Here is a 19,680-nt window from a genome sequence, read left to right on the forward strand (position 1 = left end):
ACAGACCACATGAGGTTGATCAGAGGTCAGTGGCCTCTTAATTGAGATTTTTATTGAGGAGTTGGCTATTAGAATCATGTATTAACTTGGTGTTAGGGATTTGTTCTAGCTTAAGTAGTAAGTACCACCCACTCATTACATAATCTACCGCTAAACAGCAGTACCCAGTATTGTTGTATTCCGGTTTGAAGGGTGAGTCAGTGTAACTACAGGCACAAGGGACATAACAGCTTAGTGTCCAAGGTGGCGTATCGGCTGTGGTGACCACTTATTAAAGAAAAACTTTAAATTGTAGTAATCGACGTGATTTTTTTTATAATAACTGGCTCACTTATATATTTATCGGAATTTAGCTTTACATAGTATCGTTGTTTGTACGTAGAATATATTTTAAATAAAATAAATGGTTCTTAAACCTTCTCGTATACATCATAAAATCCGTGATTTTCGTAACTCAGTGTACAATGGTCACGACTATCTTATCTGGTGGTTCAGAAAATTATTCAAATAAGATTTCGCCATAAGCGCAATTTCAAAACGAATATATACAGTTATTTTTTATAATAATTTTTGTGTCTCAAACGATTTGTGTCAAATATTTTGGTCATTATTACTACTAAAATTATTTTGAAAATTTAAGAATTGTTTGTTTCCATTTTTAAAATTTGTTCACCCATGTACATCATTCAAATTAGTTACTTTTTTATTTTGGCGCCAAATGATGTACCTCATACCTACCTACTATAATCTGTGACGGTAATTAAATAAGGATGTGATAAAGTGCAGGGTTTTTTTTGTGGCGAAGAGTACATGTCAAAGTCCTAGAAGTTGCACACTCTCGTCCTTACTATGACGTTAAATAGTCGCTTTTGTATTTCTGAATTCTCGTTTGATAAATTAATGTACAGAGACATTTAGCACGAAATATAAGACATAAATGATCTGTTTTGTGGATGCTGTATGTATCTTCAAATAATTATTTGACTGTTCTATCGACATTCGCTAAAATCATTTTCGATGGTCCGAATATTTGGCCCTTTATTACCTATTATTAAAGGTAAATTGTTTTTTTAAAGATTTTGGTGTGAAGATAGGCTATTGCGTATTTGAATATCATCGCGAACATTCATAATAAATTTTAATCGTTAACTGTCACTACTTGTTAAACAGCAGTTAATGAAGCAGCAGGATTTAATGCGTCCCCGGTATTTTACTTTGTAGGTATGATGAGTTGTCGTGATAATGCTGCACTATGGATTTGTGCTGTGGTAAAGAATGACAAAGATTTATTTTTGGGACAGTAATTATTATAACATCATCTATAGGCAGATGATTAATATACCTTTGCCTTTCTACTATTTATGAAAAGGTAAATGATGCTGGCGTCATCTCAAAGAACTTTTGCGATATAAGTGAGAGCCATCGTTTTGTCAAGCGTCATTAGTTCGTTGAACTTGTTTTTTTTTTTACATTTTTACCGTCAAGAATGTCAAGTAGGTACAAATTGCAAGCTACTTGAGACGATTATGTGAACATTATGCAATTATGCAAATATAAAGGAAATGGTTGTAATTATTTTAAAATGCAACAATTTTTATCTGCTATTAGGGTGAGGATTGCGTGCGGCTCTGCATTTGCGTGGATTTATTAAATTTATTTTTTATCTGTGCCATAACTTATGTGCAAGTTAAATATTTTAAAATATTCTGGAAACGTTTTTTTTTTTCTTGTGGAAATAAAAATAGACTATCATTTAATGATAGCTAATTTTATTGGAATAATAAAAAATCTATCAACCGCTGATTTAAAAACAAACTTGATATACGTATTATTATTTTACATGCAAGCTATATATATTATAATATAATTTATTCTACCCCTGTCTAATCGAAGGACGCAAGTCCAAAATTTACCAAACTGACATTTGGCAAATGTGAACAAGCTATGGATGAATGACATTCTTCTTAAAATTTTTAGACTTATTAAAATTTTAATCGCATTCGTTTTTTCATGTACAAAAATATTTACAATATATTAAATGTGAATTAGTCTTTACGGCATGTGTTGTTCAGCGTTTATACGTAAAGTACCTGGTATTTTCTATAATACATCATAGCGATGAGTGCTGGTGAACAGTAATAGTGTAAGTGTAGCGAAGTTGTCTTCAGGCTACACGACTTAACTGCTAGATAAAAACACATTCTACAATACGCGCAATATAACTTTGCCGCCCAAATATTAGGCATTGCCTAACGATCGCATGTATAACAGTAAAAAGTAACTTAATCGATTATTTATATAATAATTGTAAAGTATATACTTACTATGTTCTATATAGGTATAAATTATTATATTGAATGTAAATTATTTCACTATTTTCTACATAAGTGTTCGACTGAAGGATCAGCTTGTTTCTGTTTAATTGATTAATATGTTTTAATTGTAATTTGCTTAGTTATGTCTTAATTATGAATTAGAATTGGTATAATTAATAAGTAATAATAATTATTCCAAAAACAATACTGTTTAACGTACGGGTACAGGCGACATACAACTAATCAGGAAAAAAAATGCTTTTTCGAGATGGATTCGACAAACACTTAGGCAATGTCCTTGCGATTTATTTATCAAAATTGGAAATGCTTGCCGACTAATTTAACAATATAATTCTGACCAATGCGATATTTGTAGCGCGTATTCTGCCAACTGTCAAACAACTGAAAGCCACGAGTCTAACGCCATATACATTACATAGAAAAAGTTAACGTGGTCGTTAAGTAAAGTTGTCTTAAATTTTCTAATATTCTACGCAACTTTCTTATTTTTTTTCCTAATAAGAACCTTCTCCTGACAATAACAAATACACGACAAAAAGAATTAGCGCAATTGGTCCAGTCGGTCACGTGATGTCGGGACCAAAGGAAATGTGGATTCATTTAAATATGTACGAGTATATATAGATATTATGTTTATTTACAAGTAGTTAAAGAGATATTACAAGATTTGATTTAACGCTTTGTGCTTATTTGGGTAAGTGAGTATAACTGTAGGCAAGGGACGTGACACTTTGATTCTTAAGGTTGGTGGCACATTGACAATGTAAATGGATGACATGTTGATATTTCGTACAGTGCCAATATCTACGGGCATTGGTGACCACTTACCATCAGGAGGCCCATTCGCCAGTTTACAAGCCTATTTGAAATAAAACAATACAAGTCATTGAGTTTATCTGTTGAGATATATTCTGTGCGAGTTAGAAAGTTGACGTTGTTACGCTCCCGTCCACCGGAAACCATATAATAGTCCTACGCCTAATCTCTCTCTTTAATCGTGTCGGATTATTGTCCGAAAAGATTAAGAAACTATGGGACTACTGGAGTACTTGTGTTGGCACACGCACACATGTACTACAATATTTTCTATCTATTCTCAGTTGAATAGCCTCTCATCCCATAACCGAATTTGATCTTTGGGGCTATTACGGTTAGAACATAGCAACTGCTGCTATCAAATGTTTGTTGCGGATTGATAAATGTTGGAGTCGATAAAAAAATATATATATCCCGCTGAGTTTCTTTCGCCGGTTCTTCTCAGGTCCGATGTGTTAAATTCCGAACCGGTGGTAGATTTTTGACTATCAATAAGCACACACTTCTATATTGAATAAAGATTTTTGACTTTGACTTTCGACTTTTGATAAATCAGTATTATGCAGTGTTATGCTACTGCATAGGTCTATAATACTGATTTATAATTATTTGATTTGATATCAATCCGTCACTTTATTGCAATCGAATCGATGCGTAATCTTTGTCATTTTACAATACAATTCAGTTACTGCTCGGTTGAAGTTGGATCGGATTAGAATCGGGAACTTATCATAATCGTTATAATAAGCAGAATTTACCCCAAGTTAGCCCGTTGAGATATTAACGTTTATAAATATTAAAAAACAAATAAGAACGTAAGTTTAGTCCCTAAAAATTATACCCTTTTATATTTGGAACCCCTATTACCCAATAATTTTTATCGGTAGTCCGTTAAAATAATATACAATTTAGTATAATATTACTAAGATATTTTAAAATCTGAGTAAAATGGGAAACAGTATCCGAGTTCGCCGGTTTAGCTTGAGGGGTAATTGTAGCCTTTGAAAGCGGACTATCGTTTCGCACAATACCTAATTGGACCCCCTGGCTCGCTTCGAGGAAAGTTGAAGAAAACACGAGATATTATATTTGATTAGGGACTGTTCACATTTGATCGGTTTTGCGATTGTATAAAACCTCTTTGCTTAAAAACGGACATGATTTATTGCATTTTAATAAAAAATGTTAAATTATATATGTACAGTTTATATATATTACCTTATTAAAATTACTTTTTAAAAAGTTAGATAAACAATGTTACAAATACATTAATCGTTTATATTATATATAAGCAATGTTTTTTTTTAAAACCAAGTATGAAATAAAAGAACACTTAGCATTTAAAATAGAAAACTATTTATAAGAAAACACAATTTCTTTGCTATAAAATACAACAATAACATGCGCTTAATCCGAATGAATCCGATTAAATCCGAACGTGTACGAATAAATGTATTCCTACTTTCGAGTTCGACATATTATGGATGCCTTAATTGTATCTCCTCGCTGATTTGCCAGTATTACCGATACACGTTAAAGCAATCACATAACATTAAGGATACATTTGAAGAAATTGCCAAGCATTACGACTCTGGAAATTATGCTAATACGAAATGCATGATTGTATCTCTACCATTGGATTGGAATTTACTCAGTTAGAAAAGATTGCTCATCCATATTAAATAGAGGATTTGTATGAACTGTATTTTGTATGTATTGTAAGTCATATTCATTTTAAATATATATGTTAATTCGTCGTAAATGTTCTACTGATAAGAAAATGTGTCCTGTCCTCTTTAAAGGGAAGGTTTTAGAGCTTAACTTACCACGCTGATTTGGGTTGGGTTCGTGACAGAAATTCATCGGAGCAGGTCGTGATTTATAAACACAGATTGAGCTCAAACAAACTTAGAGGTTCTTGCCTAGATTTGAAACCACAAGTTTTGATTAAAATCTGATTTGAGATCTGTATTAAGTTAAGTAGACATACTAAAAAATGATAGTAATGCTCTCTTGATCTACCTATCATCGTAAATATCATGACAAACTTTGGCGGACTTCAAGATTTAATGTGACATCTACTTTTATATATGAAGTATACAAGTTTTTTAAAAATCAAAATTCGTTTACGATACCGAGTAAAATTGTATTATCACTAGCACTAAATATCTGTTTCGTTGCTTAAATTAAATCTGTTATAAACATACATTTTAATTTAGTACTATTCTAACGCACATTAGTAATCGATTTTAAAAAATCATTAATGAAATACTATAAGTATATATTAGTCGTATTAAACGTGTGTACGTGAATGTATGTTAGTGTATTAATTATGATTTTAAAACTACCTATCAATGTAAAGTATGAGATAATATATTTATATACTATGGACTTTGTGGCGTAGTCACTTGCTGATAATTCTCTCTTTCTGTTATCAATAATTTGATATTTGAAAGAAGAAGACAAATAATTGGGTAAATGTCTTATTTGTTGCTGAAGGATAAAATATAGGTATTACTTTAAAAATTAGCTTATTTTCAAGGAAAGATGAATTCGGATTTTACTAGGAAAATACTTTATGTGACTTATTCTATACGATTTTAAGATCCTATCGTAGAACATGTGTAGATACCTCGCTCACCTTCCTCCCCACCCTATTGTTGTGCAAGTTCATCAGACTTCTGGCATCAGCTTCCATTTCTCTCGAGTCGAGGAACCGCCGAGCGAACCTTGCGCCGTAAGCGGCCTCCCCGCAGCCGCCCCATTGGAACTGTTCTGAAGGACTCGGTGAGCGTCGTCTGCTTAAATTAAAAATAAAACTATACAATTATATACCTATATATAAATAGGAAAATATATAAGACATTTTCTTTTTCATTTTGTTTGAAAGGGTTTGTGGTTGAACAAACATTAGAAAGAGTCGAGGTGCACCAGTGGATCTTTGGTTCAAATTGTGTTAATTTGTGATCATCATTCAATCCGTGCTTTGCGTGGGGAATATCATGAGAAAACCTGCATGGCCTGTATATCATGTCTAATATATATTAATTATTCTTTACTCGAGCAACCCCACTCCGCTACTCCAATCCAAAGCTTGTCCTTGAGAAAAAATTAGGCATTTTTCCAGCCATGACATTCAGAGGCTTTTATTAAATAACGCCTGAAGGCGTATTGTAGTGCTGTTGATATTTTTGTGAATAATACCAATAAGAAATGCAGGACGACATTTTGGGTGAAATAATACCCTAATAATTATAATTACACTACTATGTAGTGTAATATACATAATCCTTAGGAAAAGCAATCCTTTGGGTCACAGCTATCTTCTGAATTTAAATTTAACACATATGCTGGTAAATTGAAATATATGACATATCCGCTTAGACTCACTTCGGAAAAGGATATTTTTTTGTTTCGAAATTTCAGGTCGAATATAGATTTTAAGCCTTTTAAAAATAATATTTTTTTTTTTAATTTTAACTAAGAAAATAGTAAAGTAATTTTTTTATTCATTCATCTGCGTGGAATGTTTTACCTGTTCGAAGAACACCCACACGCGGGTAAGTCTCCGCGCGCACAGGCCGTGCTCAGAGCGTGCGTGACTCCTGCTGACGTTATCGCGTAAGTAAACGCGGCTTCACGAGTAGCTGCAATAGAAAACCAATCTTTAGAACTATAAGGGAACATTTTAATTAATACTAGAATTAGTAAATATATTATGTTTAAGATAGAATTGTACTTATTACGATAAATTAAAAAAAAAAAAATCTTACGGTGTTCATAAGTCCTTGTTTCTGAATAACGATAAAAAAGTCAAACGATTTTGTATTATTTTTATATATCGAACGTAGACTGTGTGCATTAGTAAAAAATATTTATGAGAGAAGAAAACTATAATATTATATTACTCATCTACTATTTTTGGCCTACGTATGATTGTCATTCAAAACCATTCATTTTTAGATTTTTTTCTTATATAGAGCGAGCAACAGTTGCAACATATTTAATAAAAAATAAAGTGCGTTCATTTATACAAGTGATAAAATAAAGCCTACAGGTAGAAAAGTTTCGCTACTTTACTATCAGACGTTGAAACCAATTGTTGAAATTTGATTATCACGTTAGAAATGTCACTTAAAAAGTGCAGCCATCTATTTAATAATGACAATGTTATTATTGTCTATTTAAGAGTCACTATAAGATCGACCTTATTCAGTTTCGTTATATATCTTGTGTCAAATGTATCGCGACAGGCTAATAAGTCTATTAGCGATCGTGCCGCAAACCGACGATAATGTCTAATATTTAAATTATCTCGATTGAAAACCACGACGAGAAGCCGCCTTATTAGGGATGTGAAGGTTTGTGAATTACATTTATTGTACTAGCGATTTATTATGTCTTTCCTTGAAAAAACGGAATACTTGGAAATTATGTCATTGTATTGTAATTGTGTATTAGATCTGATGTTATGTTTGATTTTGAATAAATCATTTTAATTACATTAAATATTTTGGAAATTAAATTAAATCACAATAATTTCTGTTGAGTTGTAATAAATAAAGTTATAAAAATGCTCTCGGTTCTATCGTATCCAGAAGAGAACCTTAAATTTTTTTCCCGCCAATGTTTTCTTTTTTTATAATGTTGCCCACTTCACGAATAGTAGCGATAATATCAGTGTACGTAATTGAATTTGTTTATGCTTTAAGCTAAAGTATCTCTATCAAATCTTATTCTTTATGAGGAAAATTAAGAGTTAATAAAATAAAATAAATATATACTAATTTATAAACAGAAGATACGTAATTTAAAAAATATATTTGTAATCAATTAACTTTCCTTATTTATTGATCTCCTCATTGTAAATGTAACTATGATAAAGGAAATTACAAATGATTTACAAACAAAAAGATAGAGTTAATTAAAACTTTGAAATTAACAATCAACGAATACTTGTATTTAAAATGATTTATCATGTCATAAAATATTTTAAAAAGTCTCCAGAGAACACAAAACAACATATTAATTGCAACAAAACCATAAAAATGTTATAAATATACATTCTCGGATACATTAATTTACATAAACATTTTGATTTCAACTTTTATAACCTCAAATTAATTTGCCGCCAAAACAATCTGTCATCGTAAAATGTTCGAATGTAAACAAAATGGCGACCATTCAAAAGTCATTCGGACCTGTCTCTCAATTAACATCGCTATGAATAAAATAAATAAACTTCAATAAACATGACGTGACAGGTCGGGGACAAAGATGTCGTGTTCGTGTCGTAGTCGTGGTCGTTTTACAAGAGCACGATTTTATATTGCTGTTTCAATTTCTTGGTACATTATATGCAAATAGGTAATTATTGAATGAGCCGAAGAAAACAAACAAGTATAGGAATACTAAGGATTCTTAGTGGATCGTGACTATTTTATGCGAGTGTAAATTTATTACATAAAATATGTATGTTTTTAAGTATATATGGGGCATTAGTATACGCCATTATGGCAAAAAGACTGGTGAATTATAAGATGTTTTTTTTTCATGATAAGTTTTACCTAGGTCATAGTATTTAATATAAGTTACAAGAGGAAATCTTATACCGAGGTAACCTAATGTAATTCTGTTGTAGAGCATATTAGAATTGTTTATGTAGTTAGTTATAAGATGAGTATCCTTTTTTTAATTTTTTTTTGTCACAGTTATAAGTATTTAAGCATATTGATGGTTATTCCATCTCAAACTATTAACCGTAACATTTAACAACATAAACTATTTTAGCGGAAGAATATTTAATTGAATAATTATAAAACTGTTATTCAATATCTGCCTTAATTTAATTATTATTAATATTTAAATTATTTCTTCGGTAGCAAATTTTATGTATAAATATGTTTATTGTTAAGAAGTCGTGACATATAAACGGGAAGCGCGAAGCACTAAACAAACACAAGTCAATTAGCCGTAGAGTATAAATCACGGTGTCAATGTGGGTGTGATACTGCTTTCCAATGTTCGGATTACGTTCTTTTTTCTTGATTACCTATTTGTATAACTGTGTATGGGAACCTTTATTATTATTTATATCATAAAAGTATAATAAACACCATATTATTTATTATTATAATTACTAGAATTGGTATGTGGTTTATTTTTATTTATGCCTACTTTACTGGCCCTATCAAAATACTCATTCGAATGAATATTGAGATGACGAGAAACGCGAATGGATGATTTATTTGATTGATTGTGGTTCGTTGATAATACATGTCACAATATTAGTAAATTGCTTACATTTTTCTTAATTGTAACTGTATCTAAAAATCTACTTCTTATTCAATAATAAAATAAAAGGTATATTTTAATTAATTAATAAATATATATTTTTTTCTACAACTATAACCTCTAATCACTAATCTAAACATTTTAAATTTCACAATATAAATTTGTAATAAAGTAAACACTGTAAAATAAGATAAGGCGTTAAGTTGTCTTTTCGTGTGACTTGACACTAAATTGGCGGTTTATCGAGCAACATCATTACATAGATAAAAAGTCACCCTGTGCGCGCAGTCATAAAAAAAAAAACAATGTCATCAGTTTTTCATATAGCGCCAACGTAAGCGTAAAACAAAAGTTTTTTTTTTAATATTAAGGTGATTAATGGGATATGTAAATTTATTATTGAGTTTAACAAACAATAATGATTCTTCTTTAAAACATTAATTTCATATTCAGGTTCTAAAGAACTATAAATATATTATGTATATGTTTAACGATTTACTAATTGATGATAGATGTGACATAATACTTTACTTTTTTTATTTATGAACTTTATAGTGAATGATTTACTAGTTTGAGCCATTAGCGGATTTAAGAAAAAAAAATCTCTAGAACAAAGTGTTGCTATATGTTTTAATCTATAAAGGTCAATTACCTTGGCATTCGCTCTATAAAAACCTGCTACTGGGCATGCACAGGATGTTGTTGGATAATATTAAATAATTAGGTGTAGTCATTATATTCATTAGCTAAAGATGGTTAATTCTTTTTTTAAGGCTGAATAATTAGTATCCCTAAAATTCTTGATAAGGTAGACCTTGACGCGTAGACTATAATACTAAGCTCTTATTAGATACTAAGGAAGTTTAGAATAAAATAGGCAGTTTAAGAAAAAGTATGAATGCATAAAATATCGCGTATTTATCAGTAATATTAATAAACGAAAAGCTGTTGTTAAATGTTTTTATAATTTTTTATAATGTTTTTAAAATTTGGAATCCTGTATTGAAGATTTTTTTTTAATATCAATTTAAGTCTAAGAAAATGAAGAACAGCAAATTGCTTACAAAAAAAAAAAACAATAATTTTTAAAAATAAATACTACAATAAAAAACATAGGGATATATAAAAAAAAAACTACTCTTGAACTAACTGGATTATACGCAAAGCATATAGCTTTAGCATTTACTTCAACAAGGTAATAAAAACGATAGATATTAAATACTAGCACCATTGTATATCAACTGACAAATACATTTTATTATTTAAATAGTGTTGCTGTTATAAAATATTTAATATTAGAAGCTATAATAATCAGCTAAATACGAAACGAAAGTGTTTCGTACGTCATACTTCCTTTTTAAGTAAATCGATCATAATAATGTTAACATATTAAATATCTGTGATATTTGTAAACATACAGAATATGTATCACACTGTACATAGATCAACATTACATTATTACTCGATCACGATTTTGTGGGCCGTGCTCACGAATGGTAAACATTTATTGTTTTTATCCCACATCTTATTAATGTAAGGTTACCAATTATATTTTTATCCCAGGACACGTCTGACATTTAAACCGTTCAAAATAAGAACTCACTAGTATTTATTTCAGTTTTCTGGATGAATAAATTTGTATCATTGCCATTAATATTTTTTAATCTTCAGAAAATACCATACATACTACGAACGATATTTTTTTGTAAATATCGATACGATGAACTTTGTCTTTATTTCCAAGCTTCGTGCGGCAGCCCTATTTTAATGCATACTTTATTGTGCACTTTACATATGTTTAAACATTTTAACTGTCGTTGTAATCAATTATGAGATTGCCTACTGAGTTTGAAGCTCGTAAAATTATAATATATGATGTAGACCTTGGAAATAGCCTAACTACCCACGACGTACGATCAAAAACAATAAAATATACATATATTAAAATCTTAAAATGTCTTCTATCACTTATACATAGATAGTTAGATACTAATTAGTATGAAGGACTGCACAACAGTATCGTTCTTTATCGTAAAGTTATACATAAAAAAATTGTTATATATAGATATTTATTTATGAACATATTGTATAAACGAGGTTATTTTATATATCAAGCCACTAAGTACATAACGAATTTAAATACGATATTTATTAAGCAATTTAAAAGATCATATTTATTAATTCGTTCATCTATTCGTGTGTGACATGAATTTGATGAATTATCGTTTATTTATTTATGTATATGCTCTTTAAATGTTCAAAGGCTGTCATAATAATATAATATTTTATTCCAGATAGTATATATTCGTACAATTAACAAACATATATATCTATACATGTTTGTTATCATCTTTCATCATCAAATAACAATAATAATTTAAAATAATTAAAATTAGTCTTACACGATAGGTCTTAACAATCAGATCATTACAGTAGTATATGCAAACGATCTTACGGCACTGATATTCTGGTATTTACTTCGTGAATCACAAAACCCTCCCTTACCGCGCGCGCGTGTTTGTAAGTGTGTGAGTATGTGTGTGAATGATAGAAAAATAAAAAGGTAGAGTTAACTCACCCAATGGCATCACGTGTCCAAAGTCATTTCCATCTCCAATACCGGAACAGTTCCACCTGTAACCGCCGAGCTGCGACCGACATTCAGCGTACGCCAATCTGATAATGATCAACGAGTAACATTAAATTATATTCCCTAGAGCATTTAAAATAATAAATGAATCCGTCATATTACAATTTCTGACGTCATCCAGTCCTTGACTCAACTATTTTTAATTGTACGAATCATTTCAGAAGGAGTAAGGAGCATTAAAAAGACAATTTGCTCATCGTCTGTGGTGTTGCAAGTTATAAAATAATTAAGTAAGTATATTTAAATCAAATAGTTTTTCTATATATGTAGAGTATACTTTATTCAAAGATCGAAGAGAGATTTCGGATATAAATGAAAACTAGTTGCACACGTCAATGGCTTCAATAAAAATACTTAAAAGTTATGACAAAAATTACCTTAGACCGTCCCCCACGGCGGCGATAGCGGCGGGCGACGAACGACACATGGCGCGTTGCTTGTCAGTGAGGCCGGCGACGCGTGCGCATACAAGGTGGGCGCCGAGCGACACAGCGCCAGATACACTGTCCCTATAAGAATATTAACCAATTTAATATATTTAATTATGTATTTATGTCTTTTAAATAGAAGGGATAATATTTTAATAGATACACAAATTAAAGACTTTGGTAGAACTAAAATTAGTCTATCACAATGTTTGATGTTTCATGTTGAAACGTTGATATTCCTTTGTTTAACGAGTTAAAAGTAGTCATTTTCTATATTACGTAATCATATACAATTATAACGTGTTTTAATATATATAATATAGCCGATATGGCCTAGTAGTTAGAACGCGTGCATCTTAACCGATGTTTTAGGGTTCAAGCCCAGGCAGGCACCACTGAATTTTCATGTGCTTAATTTGTGTTTATAATTAATTTCGTGCTCGGCGGTAAAGGAAAACATCGTTAGGAAACCTGCATGTGCCTAATTTCAACGAAATTCTGCCACATGTGTATTCCATCAGCCCGCATTGGAGCAGCGTGGTGGAATATGCTCCAAACCTTCTCCTCAAAGGGAGAGGACCCCTTAGACCAGCTGTGGGCAATTCACAGGCTGATAATGTAATGTAACGTAACGCCGGTTTTAAAAAACGATTACCGTCAACAACAAAATACACAAGCTACATTTACGGTAGGCTTCGTATGTGTAGAGTCGTCGGAAAACCTAACTATAATTAATACGTATATAGTGTACTAAGAGACAATCAAAGCTAGCATTGAAATTCGACCTTGAGGTTTTGTTGTTGTTGCTCCCAAAGAAGTCTCAAGTAACGTTTTTTTATTGAAAATCGGTAAGCAACCGGCACATCTGATACAAGTTAAGCGTTCACAATCACCTATAGACTGGTATTTTAAGAAAACTACCAATCGCTTACATAGTCAAGGTCAAGTGGAACGTTTTTATCTTACCAGACTGGCATATAGACCATCTAACAGTAGTCACCACCAGTAGTAGACACCGACACATAAAGAAATATAGACCATCAGTTACATCGTCAGTGCACCACTATTGGGAACTAAGGCGTTATATCGGAAGACACCATTGCAAAGCTATTAACATTGCTAAATATTGCTGTTTAGTGGTATTATATGTGGTGAGTGGTTGAAACCAGAAGCTCTATCACCATGTAAATAAATTTCTCATGTGTTTATAAATTAAATATTATTATTCATGTGCTTATATAACACGTGCACACAAACACATGTATGCAACATAGTTATGTAAATAAATGTCATTAATAAATTTTCATTATTAACGTAGATTGCGTCATTGTTATTATTTTCATTTGTGAATACGTCACTTCCTTGGATTTATTTAACATTGGTCTGCTAATTGAAGAGTAATTAGACGAATTAATTTCACAAACTTTGTTAATAAAATATGTCAATATCACCTGTATCTTGATCTAGTGGCCAGTTTGTCAGACCGCAGATCCAGAGGTCTTGGTATGAGTCCCGGTTCAGGTCATTAATACGTAGCTCTCTATAATAGCCCGGCGGCTAGAAATTGGCAATGCTTACACTTCATTGCTTAGAAAGAGCAAGTAAAGCTGATTATCCTGAACTGTTTTTGGTCGGGTTGGACGTGCCGATTTAATGGATTATCCGAGAGAATAAACTAGTATTTGAGCATACACTTGTAAACTATATGTCCTACACAGCTTAGACTATTTGTTTTGAGAATCGTCATCAGATTTGCTATATTGTTAAATGAGAGACGCAAATACTTCCTAATAAACTGATTTACTCATAAATAATTGTGCAATATTGTAAAATTAAAATGAAACACACAACAAAATAATCTGTCTGTGAAAGGAATGATATCGCGTGTTGTGGAAGATTATCAAAGGACTTGTAATGCAATAATTTGTTATGCAATTAAAATTAATTTATGCAGCTGAACCTCCACAAAAGTGATCAAAGTTTCGTAATGATTTTAAATTGGAATTTATGGCAAAATGGTAAGAAAACTTGGTTAGTTCCTGAAGAATTGTAATCAGGTGCACATAGAAGTTGCACGCAAGGGACCTATTTAAGTGGAAACGCAAGGTGCGTAACAATATTGTGTAATAGTTGGAGATTTTCTGAAGAAATGCAAATAAGTTGTTAACACTAAATTGCTATCAATGTTTATCAGTACTTTTTGCTGGTGACTTTCTGAAAAGTTCAAAACGCTTGTTCCAACGAGGTATTTCAATGGTAACGCACCATAAGCTACGTAACAAAAAGATTAAACTTCATTCATTAGCACCTAAAATGAACGGAAGGGAAATATATTGTCACAAAATTTTAGCGCGCAACGGAACTATGACGGATTGTTTAGTATTGTTTGCGGCACAATTGTGTTTAATGACTGGCAAATTAAAGAATACATTAGTTTAGAAGGCTCTGGCTTATTTAAACGGTTGGTTAGGCATATGGTTCAAGTGATATATATGCTATTTGAATTGTTTAATTTGGGCAGTTTTGCATTAAATAGAATATATATTTTTTAAATTTCCTGACCACTAATTAACCAATCTCGGAAACTGAGATGCTATGTTTCTTGTGTCTTTATTGACATTGGTTTTACGAGATTTTTTTTTTCTTTTGTACATATATTTTATGGAATGCCATGTTTGTCTAATGCTAGATTATAACGTCGCAGATTCCATGGTCAAATAACCGGCTGAGGCAATAGAAAATTATTAATTAGGTTTTTCAGAGGATAAATCCGATTATTTTCTTGAGAAGCCACCGCGGTAGAATCTATCAGGAGGTCATTATAATACAACAATGGCATGTAAATACATAATACATAGTAAAATTAAATCTGAAAACATGCAGACATATTACGGTGTCTACATAGATTTCGAATATGGCGGTTCTCAAAAGGAGATTTGCTAATTGCGCTGGATATATTATTAGGAAATTAGTTTTACGTGATTTCGAGAACATGGGAATGTCAAATTAAATCATAAAATTGACAATAGATTAATTTTGCTGACATTATTTATTGTTAATATGATATGAACCTTCAGACAGTTCGTATGGACATTTGTCTAACCAAATGCTTGCTAAAATATAGTAGAATATTACTGGACAAATGAAATCATCGTCTATTACCAAAACGAATTTTCAATTTGGCTTTCGACGTACAATATAAATGTTATTTCGTCCCGATGAACAAATTACAACTAACAGAATTTCCTTTTTAGTATCAATAAAGCTTACTTCTCTTAATGTTATTTTACAAGTAAAATGTTGTGTGGCTAGCCTTTTATCTCTTAGTGTGTAGGAGTTGTGAATTGCCTTTCGGTCTGTCACGGCTCACCGTTAATTGGTACATGTCATTACCGTCGATGTATTAATGAGACGATAGCTTTACTGTCCATTATTTTAAGATATATGAAAATAGCTCCTGTTTCTAACTCAACTAAGGCACAAATTTCAATAATATATCAAGGTATATTAATAGATCCTATGTTCAAGGAATAGAGTTCAAATTGCAACCTTTATAAATATTGATATGCAAAATTTGTAAATTTTATATACCATTATACTAACAATTGTTCGAGGTTTTTTTCTTTGCGGATGAAAGATATTATTGTCAAATATTTTGTTTTATTATCCATTAGATCTTATCATTACGCTTAGACATATACTAGATGAAACTGAGGCTTTATCCGCGCGAAACTTAAAATACAAACGTCCAACCCTTGTTTCACAACCTTGGGTGTAGTTTCGTAAAATCCGTTCTTAGCGGATGTCTATAAGGATTGCCAAACTTCAACTTTGTAGGTGTTATGGTTTCTGAAATTTCGTGTTTATATCAGCATATATATATGTATATATCAGCGAGTGGTATTTCGCTTTTATATACATATATAGATTTAAACCTTTAGTAATCAAATTGTTTACAACAATTTAAAAGTGTTTGGTATAATTAAAATTACGTTAGTGCTTTTGTTAATAATCTTAATATTGTCATTTGTAATTGTGTCTGCGATAAGGATAGGAATAAAACTAAAACGGTATCGATACTAGAAGGAGCAGATTTGCATACAATGGGCTATATCGATGTTCGGGTCGCATTTCTAAGGGTTATTCTAGTTAAAGAACGAACTGATATGTAAAATTCGTGATCTATGTATACGTTTTGTGAAGTAAGAAGAAGGTCAAAAGCAAACATAAGCAGGACTTTTTTTATCAATACTTAGTAGTATTAAAAATAACAATTGATGTCGACGTTCCTGCTTTTACTGAGCTTCGTGGAATTAGTTGTGATGATGGTAAGAAGCCTGATGGATTAACATTGGTTTCCCGGGGACGAGGACGGGCCTTTGTGTGGGACGCTACATGCGTTGACACGTTGGCCCCCTCTTATATCTAAGAAACTATGTTAAGAGCCGGTGCCGCTGTGGAAAAAGCTACAGCAAAATAAAGATCTAAATATTCGTGTCTTATGTCAAAATTACTTTTTCGTCCCATTTGCTGTCGAAGCATTTGGCCCTTGGAGTAAATTTAATTTAAATTATTTTATATAAAACCGTTTACAATACCTGAAGAGAAAGAGAGAAAGGGACGACAATTTTTTTACACTTTACTCGCCTTACATAAGTAAGGCGAGTAAAAGAACTTGGTTACAAAAAATAACACGTTCATTTTAATTACGAGACGTACCACAGATTCACTATACTAGTAGAGAAATGTTAAAGAACTTAAGCGTAAATGTTTTGTGTCATTTTTTTTTTAATTTACCTTTTTTTACATCTATCGATCGAATCTATTAGACGTCCGACGACGACGTTTATATATTAACAAGTTTGCATTATGTAGTTTGTAAAAATTGTATATTTCGTACTTTCATCGTGCTTAGAGAATTATTTTACTAAATATTTATTGGTATTTTAATTTATAAGTAAATGTTCGTAATTTTTTTTAATTGGTTTTCTGACTTAATTTTGCCTGGAAGAGATCGCTGCTTTAGCAAATAAGGCCGCCTGTTGCACCTAATCCAAGTTTGTACATTAAATAATTTACTGTGTAATATAATTTATTTTGTTAATTAGATTGCCATAAATTATAAATCAATAAATAAATACTCTTTTGATTGGTCAGTTTAAATCTTCGAATATTATTAAGGCTGGTGTATATAATAATTTTGTTTAATATAAAACAGCCGTGTTATATCCTCAATTTTCTCATTGCACTATCGTATAAGTTTAATAGATGCTGTTACTCATTTCTGTGTATAAGGCTGAAATATTGTGCAGATACTATATGATATTGATTTTTTAAATAGTTTACGCTACCAGATATTACGGAACGCTTAAGACCATATATTTATGATATGTCATCTCAAATTTTATAAAGGTAGAGGCAGAGATATAACGAGATTAAAATAGACATGCTAAGAATATTATATATGACTGAGTATTTTTTAACTCAAACATATAACAGATTAACTTTTGTGTGATTCTTATAGGAATTAATTATTCATATATTATATCCCATATATGTAAATATTATGATCCTCTGCCCAAAGGTTGCCTGGAAGAGATCGCTGCTTAGCGATAAGGGCACCTCATGCAACTTTTGTGTAACAAAATTGTAATTTTTAGTTTTAAGTTTGGGTGCAATAAAGAGTTAATAAATAATAAATAAATAAATAAAATAGTGTATTGTACGCATAATGTAATAAAATAAAATAACATATAAAACCTTATCTAACTCTACCTTCTATTCTTGATGTTTAATAAAAAAAAAATATAATAAATATGAATGAACTTTTCCACACCTCTATAGACTGGATTTCTCTTATCAACTTATCATAAAACTATGGATTATGAGGCGGGAAACATAATTTCTCCCTATCATAACGAAATCTATATAACGAACCGGTGTTACCCACTCGTCTGTCTGTCTGCAATAATTGTATGAATTGTGGAACACTTAACCGGATTAGATAAATTGGACAAACATTATTATGTTGTTTTATCATTTACGAAAGGTATTTCTAATTTTATTTATAGTCTTACTTTAAAAGTTGAACATTTTTTGCTTAAACGTTTTAAACGTTATAATACGTTTTTGTTTTGTTTCATTTATAATATAGTGTAGGTACTAGTTTTACCTGCGGCTTCGATCGTGTTTTAGGGGTTGTTCATGTCATCAGGTGCTGGGCATAAAAAGAGTAACAGAAGGATATATAGATAGAGTTACTTTCGTATTTGTAATATTAATATAGATTGAAGGTATTCTAATGTTTTATTCGAGTTTTTTAATCATTGAGCAACTTTGTAATATTATATGTGGATTAGATTGAATGTCTATCAGCGCAACTCAATAATAATTAGTCTGTCAGTCTGTTTGTTGTAGTTCACCAAGCTTTTTTATATGTTTTTTTTTTATGCAAATGGACAATAGCGCTGTAAGAAATACTAACCATTCCTTACATAGGCAATACGCCACCAATCTTGACTTCGTAAGGTCCGTTGTGCCTGTAGTTACACTGGCTCACTAGCACACAACAATACTAAGTATTGCTGTTTAGCAGTAGAATATTTGATGGATGAGTGGTACCTACCCAGGCGGCTTAATTGAGATATCTAAACATATTAGCATTATATTAAAAAGAGTTTGAGCGTTACTTTCAAGTAAGAATATATATAATTATACAATTTATTTGAATTTACAGCACACTTTTTTAACAAAAGATATCTTGTTATTATTATAAATAAGTATCTCTTTAGCTTGACAATATCCTTTTGACACGATTATAGTTCTCATTTACGTAATAACAAATTGGTATCGAAGCGTATATAAATAATATGTAGGTTTAAAGATAAAACACTGAAGTTGATCCCACGCGAGCCAATTAATCTGTGATTTATTCCTCACAGACTCATTTATTTATCGATTCAATTAAAGGTGAAAATTGAATGAGAAAGCTGAATATTTATAAACTAAAAGCAGTTGCTGTTAATACAAATAATTAAATAGATTTGATAAAACACTATCAATATGCCCTTTGATTATTTATATCCAAGCCCATGTACTTAACGGATTTTTCCGGTTCTTCTTTAATATAATCTTGTAATTCGTAGATGCAAAGAAC

General features: G+C 31.1%; 1 protein-coding gene across 4 annotated transcripts in view; it reads right to left on the reverse strand.

Annotated features, from left to right (window-relative positions):
* The window catches only part of LOC125072824 (protein Wnt-7b-like), a 54,007-nt gene that overhangs the window by 3,167 nt on the left and 31,160 nt on the right, over positions 1-19,680 (reverse strand). The window contains exons 2-5 of one of the 4 annotated variants that reach the window (XM_047683530.1): positions 12,474-12,605; positions 12,025-12,122; positions 6,688-6,799; positions 5,794-5,950 (exon numbers count right to left, since the gene is read on the reverse strand). In XM_047683530.1, the coding sequence (XP_047539486.1) occupies positions 5,794-5,950; positions 6,688-6,799; positions 12,025-12,122; positions 12,474-12,605 (499 nt within the window). Of the gene's footprint in view, positions 1-5,784; positions 5,954-6,687; positions 6,800-12,024; positions 12,123-12,473; positions 12,606-19,680 lie in introns of all 4 variants that reach the window. The other 3 variants (XM_047683528.1, XM_047683529.1, XM_047683527.1) reach the window with 3 other exon arrangements.

This window comes from Vanessa atalanta, chromosome 22 (genome assembly GCF_905147765.1).
Source record: "Vanessa atalanta chromosome 22, ilVanAtal1.2, whole genome shotgun sequence".
NCBI lineage: Eukaryota > Metazoa > Arthropoda > Insecta > Lepidoptera > Nymphalidae > Vanessa > Vanessa atalanta.